The sequence below is a fragment of the Solanum lycopersicum genome, chromosome 10 (genome assembly GCF_036512215.1).
Source record: "Solanum lycopersicum chromosome 10, SLM_r2.1".
In the NCBI taxonomy this organism is placed as follows: Eukaryota; Viridiplantae; Streptophyta; class Magnoliopsida; order Solanales; family Solanaceae; genus Solanum; species Solanum lycopersicum.
Window position 1 is genome coordinate 6,109,193 of NC_090809.1, and position 9,781 is coordinate 6,118,973.

Genomic DNA, 9,781 nt, shown 5'->3' on the forward strand with positions numbered 1-9,781 from the left:
GCCCGTTAGTTATCTCTAGATTGATGTAATAAATAGAAATTATTTCAATAATTGAAAGTCATTTTATTGTCTAACTCTAAACTCCAAATTGGCAAATAAGGCTTGAATTAATTATTATGCATCACTTATGTGTCGCTTAGGCCTACCTCTGGCTCAACGAGGTTCCGTGCATTTAGGGCGTTTATGTCAAAACAACGTGTTGATATTATGATATTATCCTAACCCCTAACTCTTTTCTATTGATTCTATTATTTTCCCATTTCCCAAGGTTGATCTGTCCTTCATCCCGGCAGATGCACGATCAAAAGGGACCCCCCTTCTCCTTCTTCTCAAAGAGTAAGCTCCAAAGACAAAGGTAAAATGGTTGACGACAACAACACCAATGAAAGGGTAGAAGCTTCTGAGGGAGGACAACTTCAAAATAATCTTGTCCTAAGACTTGAGCGCAAGATTTCACAATTGGAAGAAGAGGTAGCCCACATGCGTGATTTGGCCAAGTTGTCTATCTCTCTTGGATCCCAATTTGGAAAAAACATAGACAATCCTCCTAACCAAACAGCCATGCCAAACAATCCTCCAATCCATATATCCCCACCTGAACCCACTCGTCCAAATACCTTTCCACCACCCCACGCCCAAAATACCCAAGTTCCATTTCACCACTATTACCAACAAACCAAACCAACCTTCCCAGAAACAACCCCAAACACAAATATCCCATACACTCTTGGAAACAACAACCTCAATACAATATACGTGGAAACTGCCCCTCTTACCCATGACCTCCATGAATCAGAGTCCTATCAAAAAGACATCCTAATAAAAAAAATGACTGAGAGATTAGACAACTTGACCAATAGGTTACAACATGTTGAAGGAAACAAGAAGTTGGGAGGATTGAGCTATGAGGATCTGTGCATGCACCCTGATGTAGAATTGCCCGAAGGATACAAACTTCCAAAATTTGATGTGTTCAATGGCATTAGGGATCCCAAAGCCCACCTACGAATGTATTGCGACAAACTTGTAGAGGTGGGAAGAGATGAGAGGATACTCATGAAGTTGTTTATGAGGAGTCTTACTAGGGAGGCCCTATCATGGTACATTGAGCAAGACTCGCGGAAATGGATAAAATGGGTTGATATGGCAACTGATTTCATGAATAGGTTTGGTTTTAATATTGAAAATGCACCTGATTGGTTTTACATTCAAAATTTGAAGAAGAAACCAAGTGAATCCTTCAGAGAATATGCCATAAGATGGAGGTATGAAGCGGCGAGGGCCAGACCCCCTATGGAGGAATCTCAAATGAAAGACTATTTCATCCGTGCTCAAGAACCACACTACTATGACCGAATGATGCTGGTGGCTGAAAAGAGTTTCGCTGAAATCATCAAACTAGGCGAAAGAATTGAAGAAGGCATAAAGAATGGGACTATCATCAACTTGGAGGCTTTACAAGCAAGCAACAAGGCTCTGCAATCTGGTGAAATGACAGAAACTCGAAAGAAAACAGGTTCTGTAATGATGGCTCATGGACTAAGACCCCTTTGAGGCACAAGACAATAAACCCACCACCATCCCCACACCCTCAACATCCCTCAGCTCCACCCCCTATATCTCCCCAACCCATGCCAATATATTACCAAAGCGCTCCTCAATATTTGCATGTCTCATATCCTATCTATAATGTTCAACCAGCACACTTCCAAACTCCACCACCCACTCAAACACCAAATTACCGAAACAGACCTTCCTATGAAAGAAGACCCACAAAAATCTATACCCCTTTGGCTGAACCCATAACACAACTTTATGAGAGACTGAAACAGGCTGGGTACGTCTCCCCAATTCCTGCATTACCTGTGGATGTTCGCGCAAAATGGTACAACCCTAACAAGGTCTGCGCCTACCATTCTGGGATGAAGGGTCACACCACCGAAGTTTGCAGAGCCCTTAAGGATAAGGTTCAAATGTTGATTGATACAAAAACCATCCAACTCAAAGATCCTACACCGAATGTTGCGAATAATCCTCTTCCTAACCATCAAGTCAACATGGTGGAAGCTGGTGATGTCTGGGATTGGGAAGAATCTATCTGGGCCGTCGAAATAGGAGAAGCCATGTCTACCACCGCCCAAGCACCACTAATAGTGCAAGGACTCGCCCCATTTGAAGTAGAAGTTGCTGCACCCAGACCACCGTTCACTATCTATAGGGCATCCTCCCCAATACAATGTGATACACATGTTGTACCTTGGGATTACAACAAAAGAGAAATAAATGTGGAAGAGACAGATGTTGCAACAGGGGTCACCGAATCTGGAAGAATTTACACTTCTGAAAATTTGGTTCAGGGAAGCTCTAGCAAATCCAAAGCACCAGTCGTAGAGCTTGAAGATCAAGGTATTTGGAAAAAGGTTCAATCTAAAGAATACTCTGTCATTGAGCAGCTGAGTAAAACCTCATCCCAAATATCAATTCTGGAGTTACTGCAATCTTCCGAAACTCATCGAAATGCCCTTATGAAGATATTTGGTGAAACTTATGTCCCATCTAACATCACTCATGGAGAGGTATCCCAAATGGTGGGGCAGGTCTTTGAGGCTTACAAAATATCTTTTCACAAAGATGAGCTGCCACTCGAAGGAACAACTCACAATAAAGCTCTGTACATTTCGGTTCAGTATCAGGATAAGGTGATAAACAAAGCATTAGTTGATGTAGTTTCAGGTTTAAACATTTGCCCTCTGAGCACACTGACGAGGCTGGGCGTGGATAGTGCCAAAATTCAGACATGGAAGATGAATGTGAGGGCATTTGACGGCTCTAAGAGAGGCACTATTGGGGAGATAACCTTGGACATGCTCATTGGTCCTGTCACTTTCCCTATAGCTTTCCAAATTTTGGACATCCCTTCATCGTACAACTTATTGTTGGGTCGTCCATGGATTCATATGGATGGAGCGGTTCCATCTACTCTTCACCAATGCCTGAAGTTTGAATGGGATTACGAAGAGGTTGTAGTCCATGGTGAAAAGGGGCATCCTGTATACACGATTGAAGGAAGAGAGAATATGGATGGTGAAATGTACCATACAGTGGAGCTTGTTGGTAATATTGAGTTGCAACCTTGGTTCAGCGAAAAAATTATAGATATGATGGTCTGGTTCAGTTTCGATCTTGGGAAAGGTTTAGGGGCTGAATTGCAAGGGATAGTCGAACATGTATAGTCTGTTCGACATTCCACCACTTTTGGTTTGGGATATAAGTACACTACCGAAGAATGGCTCAATTGGAAACCACCTAGGGATGGGTACTACTATCCACTGAAGAAACCCATACCGCCATTGCATCAATCATTTCGATCAGCAGGTTTCATGGGAGGTAGTATTGATGAGATCTCAGACGACTTGAAGGGGTTATCACTAACCAAAGAAGAGGGGAAAGTTTGCAACGTCATGATCAACGAGGAGGAGAAAGAGGGCCCTAGTGGAATCAAGGAAGCAAAGATCAGCGTCAGCAACTGGACCTCAACTCCATCCATACCTCGTCGAGCATCTGGGTAGCCTTGGAAGATGTTTTTTTTAAATCAAGTTTTAATTCAAATTAAAAGAGTTTTTAATAAACGTTTTAATTCCCATCCCCTGTATTGCTTTCGAATGAGGGCTTATGAAATTTTCAAATCTTTATCAATAAAGTTCTTTTCCACATTTTCGCGTTATATTTAATTGTTCGCTATTTTTTTTCTCACCAGCAAAATTCACGATAAAAATGTCAAATCTGAGACTATGGCATACAATGAGACTTCTCAACTTAACATTAATTACTTAGAAGAAGTCGAAGACAATTAGGTTCCGAGGAGTTAATCAAAAGGGTTGAGGAATTCGAGGAAAAACCCAATCCAAACTTGGTAGAGAAAGAAGTGGTGAATTTGGGAAAGGCAGAGGTGATACAAGAAACCCGAGTAAGCATCCATATGACAAAAGAAGACAAGAAAGAGTATATCAAGTTTCTCAGAGAGAATAAGGACATTTTCGCATGGTCCTACGCAGACATGACAGGGCTAAGTACTTCAATCGTAGCCCATCAACTGCCCACTGATCCAGCATGTCCTCCGGAAGAACAGAAGCTGAGAAAATACAAGCCCGAGATGAGTCTGAAAATCAAAGAAGAAGTATCAAAGCAATTAGATGATGGGATACTCCAAGTGACAGAATACCCAACTTGGCTTGCAAATGTCGTTCTAGTGCCCAAGAAAGACGGCAAGGTCAGAGTTTGTGTGGATTGCCGAGATCTCAATAAAGCTAGCCCTAAAGATAACTTTCCCTTACCAAACATACACATACTGATTGAAAATTGTGCTAAGCACGAAACTCAGTCATTTGTAGATTGCTTTGCCAGCTATCATCAAATTGAGATGCACAAAGACGACGCTGAGAAAACTGCCTTCATCACGCCATGGGGCATCTATAACTACAAGGTGATGCCTTTTGGATTAAAAACGCTGGGCTACGTACATGAGAGCAATGACTAATTTATTTTATGACATGATCCATAAGGAAATTGAATTTTATGTGGATGATGTCATTATCAAATCAAAGGAAAGTTCAAATCATCTGGAGGATTTACGAAATTTCTTTGCCAGGCTACGCAAGTTCAATCTGAAACTGAATCCGGCAAAATGTGTCTTTGGTGTGCCTGCTGGAAAGCTTTTAGGTTTCATTGTCAGTCATCAAGGTATAGAATTGGACCCATCAAATATCAAAGCCATTCGTGATCTTCCCCCTCCAAAGAGCAAGAAGGAAGTAATGAGTTTCTTAGGGCGACTTAACTACATTAGTTGTTTCATAGCTCAGTCTACTGTCATCTGTGAACCTCTCTTCAAGCTGTTAAAAAAGGATGCTGCGGTGAAATGGACAAGTGAATGTCAGCAGGCATTTGACAAGATCAAAGACTATCTATCCAATCCTCCTGTATTGGTTCCACCAGAGTCAGGTAGACCATTACTTTTGTATATTTCAGTATTGGATAATGCTTTTAGTTGCATCTTGGGACAACACGATGAAACAGGGAGGAAGGAGCAGGCAATATATTATATGAGCAAGAAGTTCACATCGTGCAAAGCCCGATACTCTCTATTAGAGCGTACCTGTTGTGCTCTAACATGGGTTGCCCAAAAATTACGACAGTACCTCTCATCGCATACTACTTATCTGATTTCAAGGAGGATCCGATCAGGTATACCTTTCAAAAACTCTCTCATGGCATGTCTATTGGTTAATATTTTCAATGCGTGATTCAACTTGGCAAATTTCTGCTTGCTCACATACAGTTTTGTCTTAAATTAATTATTATCCATTTGTTCTTATGTCATTTTCTGCAAGGTTTAAATGTTTCAATGCTCTTCTTGAAATTAATATGAAGATCTCATACTTGTCTTTGATTTGCCCATTATTACTTGATTAGTTTTGTTAATCTTTATACATCATCAGTAGATTTTAGTCCACACTTTAAATATCGATTCTCTTTCATTTAGAAAAACTTGCATAAATGGGTTACTCATTGATATGCTTTTGGACCCAGTATGTTATTACATTATATTTCTTTTAGTTGTTTGTTATATATCATTAATAGTTGAAATTTTACAGCTTACTTACAAATTGATTTAATGAATTGATTTTCTTGATTTTGAAAGTTGCAAAGTTGACCCTTCTTTAGATGCTTAGTGATTTCAATAAATTCGTATATGGTGAATGTCCCAAATTAAATCATTTAGCATAATTATAATTAAGCTAATCTTTGGAAAATCTTTATTAGTTGGATAGTGTAATATGTTTTTTTTTCTTTCCTTTCATGTGAATCTTGATTATCCGTAAATTGTATCTTGGTAAAAATAGTGACTTCTTAATTTATTCATTTACCTTAATTAAAATTGATTTGATCTCTTACTTGCTCTTATATGGTAAAAATACCTTATAGTGGGTATAATGAATTTAAATAAAATCTGTTTTACTCTTCTTTATTTTTAGGAACATATATGTATCTTATTCCTAATTTTTTAATTTCTTACTAGTTTATTTTTGGTATTGCAATATTCTTAAAATTTTCTGATTTTTAGCTCTTCTTTATTTAAGGAAAAAATAAAACTCATACAATCATTCACTCTCAATCACAAGTTCTCTCATCACTCTTCATTCTCTCATTGCTCTCTTGCTACTCTAAATACATTAAGATTTCGGTAAACATTCAAGTGCTCTTCTTCGCTACTTTGCTATTTTGTTTTTGTTCGAGTAAAGGTTGGATCAACTTGTTTTTTCATTGCTACCATTCCTAATCTACTTAACCGGTTAGTATTCGGAATTAACATTTAAATTATTTTTGTATTCATACATTTTTGTGAGCTTATTGTTCTATTCCTTTGTTATGTATAAGTTGTTAAACAATTGCATAATGTCTCACCTTGACTAATAAATGTGATTACTTGTGTAGTTATTTGATTGCTTTGACAGGTTTAAAACTTGAAGTTCAAGTTGAAGATTAACCATGAAGAAAGATTTATTTTCTTATTTGAATCTATATTTTTTTTTTCATATTTTATTTATTCAAATGTTGTAATATTTGTAACTCTAAAGATCATATATATAAATTTATTTGGGGGATCGTCTAGGGGAAGGGGGGTTTACATGCTACTTGTTCATTGTAAATTTTTATAGAAATCATGCCTATAGGTTTATCATTAACCACCTAGAATATTGTTTGTAGGTGTTATAATCTAACCAATTTTCAATTTGCTTGACGCTTTTGTTAATGTCTAAAAAAAACTAGATTCCATTAATTTTTGAATGTTAAAATCAAATCGTAACACATATATGCATGATTTGTAAATCTAAATCATATGAACAGTTTAATCCTTAGGCATGGTTTCTACGTGACAAGACAATGCTAAAAAAGTTATAACATTCTTTTAAAACACCTAATCAGCCTACTAAATTATTACAATTTGATTTTAACATTCAAAAATTAATGGAATCTAGTTTTTTTTAGACTTATTAACAAAAGCGTCAAGCAAATTGAAAATTGGTTAGATTATAACACCTACAAACAATATTCTAGGTGGTTAAAGATAAACCTATAGGCATGATTTCTAAAAAAATTTACAATGAACAAGTAGCATGTAAATCCCCCTTCCCCTAGACGATCCCCCAAATAAATTTATATATATGATCTTTAGAGTTACAAATGTTACAACATTCGAATAAATAAAATAAGAAAAAAAAATATAGATTCAAATAAGAAAATAAATCTTTCTTTATGGTTAATCTTCAACTTGAACTTTAAGTTTGAAACCTGTCAAAGCAATCAAATAACTACACAAGTAATCACATTTATTCGTCAAGATGAGACATTATGCAATTGTTTAACAACTTATACATAACAAAGGAATAGAACAATAAACTCACACAAATGTATGAATACAAAAATAATTTAAATGTTAATTCCGAATACTAACCGGTTAAGTAGATTAGGAATGGTAGCAATGAAAAAACAAGTTGATCCAACCTTTACTCGAACAAAAAGCAAAATAGCAAAGTTGCGAAGAAGAGCACTTGAATGTTTACCGAAATCTTAATGTATTTAGAGTAGCAAGAGAGCAATGAGAGAATAAAGAGTGATGAGAGAACTTGTGATTGAGAGTGAATGATTGTATGAGTTTTTTTTTCAAATAATGAAGGGAGAGAGTCTTATTTATATAGCAAAAGGGGGAAACAAATAAGGAAAGAAATATTTAAAGGAATCAATTAAATATACTGTTTTCCTTATTATAAAAGAGGACCAAATCAGAAAATTTTAAAATATTTCATTACCAAATATAAACAAGTAATAATAAATTAATAGAGTAATATTTTTTCATAAATAAAGAAGAATCCAAAATCAGAAAATATATAATTATTTTTACCAAATATAAACAAGTAAGAAATTAGCCTTTATCTTATATATATATTTTACCAAATATAAATAAATAAGAGAATATCAACTTTTCCTAATAAGGTAAAAAGTTACTAATTAGCCACACTAATCAATTAATTAGTCAAAGCACTATCAAAGAGATAAGCAAGAAAATTTACCCGAAATTCGGCAAGGAAAAAAGACTCTTCTTGATACGAAGTATATAATAGTCAACTTAATGATCATCAAGACAAGGAAAAATATTTTAAAAATTGAACATCATTGAAGGAAAAAGGTCATGATAGACATATTTCAAATTAACTTAGCAAGAGAAAATCAGCCAATACCATATATAAACAAGCAGCCAAGTAGAGTCATTCTTCACAAACGACTAATATTGAGGCTAAAATATATCAAAAATTTGATATGAATTGAAGGGAGAGGATTTGGGATAACCAATCAACCCGAGCATGACAAGATTTTAAAATAATTTAAGATAGAGGCCAGCCAACCACAAGCAATACTATTAGAGCCGAATTGATTCAGTCACAAAAAAAAAAAAACAATTCAAAGCTTAAGACAATACATCAAGAATATTTCAAATTGGCGATCTTATATGATTAAGACTGATAATATGAACATGTACAACAAAACAACATATCTACACATTTTGCTTGTTTGCAACCTGTACAATAGTAAATGAAAGTGAAAAACCTGCGTACGATCTGAGCACACATCAATGGGATAACGGAACACAAATAAACAACTAAGATCAAATCGAACATGCCAAACACAGACTCTCGAAGCAATCATCTCACAATAACCAAAGATGTAATGAAAAAGAATTAAATCATTTGGATTAAAACTTACTAGGACGGATCTATTGAGATCCGTCTTTGAACTCGAACTTCGCCGGACATAGAGATTCACTTGTTCATTCTTATAGTTGTTGCTGACCGGAGTTGATGTTGCTCTCCTCGCCAAAAAGTTGGTTTTTCTAATTGTTTGGCGCTATTGCTTGTATTTGTTGACCAGAGCTGCTGGAGTTGCTGATGGTCGGATGGTGGTGCTCGCTCGCGGCCGCTTGCTATCTCCGTACAGCTGTTGTTGCTTTCTCGTCGAGCTGGAGAGAGGGGGAGAGGGGGCGCTGGCCAGGAGCTGCTGCTGGTGGCTGTTTGCTTCTGGTGTGCTACTGCTGTTGTCTCGAGCAGTTGCTGCTGCAACTTGGAGCTGTTGGTCGCCTCGCCTGGATGTTGTTGTCGCCGGTGGTCCTGCAAAGAGATAAAAAGAAGAGGGGCGGAGGGGAAGAGGCGAAGAGAGGAGAGAAAGAAGAAAAGGGATGCGGAGAAAAGGGGAAAGGGAGAAAGACGAAGGGAGAGGGAGAAGAATGCATAGTGGAGGGGTAAACGAAGGAGAGGAGAGAGGAGAGAGGGGCGGCTGGAGGCTGTCAAGAAGAGTTGAGAGAGAAAAGAGTTGGAATTTTAGGTTTTGGGGTCTTTTGGTGTTGAGAGAATAGGAGATTTAATCATAATCGTTGATCTAATTTGAAATGAAGGGCTAGGATTCGATTAATACAATAGATGGATGAGATTAAGAGATGAGATGTATTGAAATTAGATTGAGTTGAATATGGAATGGCTACAATTGCAATAAAATTTGGCTACAATTGGAATGAAAGAGGGGCTATGATTGAAATAAATTTGAATTCAAGTGGCTAGAATTGAAAGAAATTATGACAGAATATACTAGAATTTAAAATTTAGGGAAAGTGTAGAAATTACTATTTAATTAAAATACTACATATATTAAAATATTTTTATATAATTGAAAA

General features: G+C 36.6%; 1 protein-coding gene across 1 annotated transcript; it reads left to right on the plus strand.

The window, feature by feature from the left end:
- Nucleotides 1–360: 360 nt before the first annotated feature.
- On the plus strand, nucleotides 361–9,356 carry LOC138339152 (uncharacterized). Its single transcript, XM_069290476.1, is given in 6 exon segments — nucleotides 361–1,516; nucleotides 1,702–3,227; nucleotides 3,273–3,565; nucleotides 3,835–4,512; nucleotides 4,514–5,241; nucleotides 8,986–9,356. Coding segments are annotated over 6 exon segments (4,752 nt in total).
- The last annotated feature ends 425 nt before the right edge of the window (nucleotides 9,357–9,781 follow it).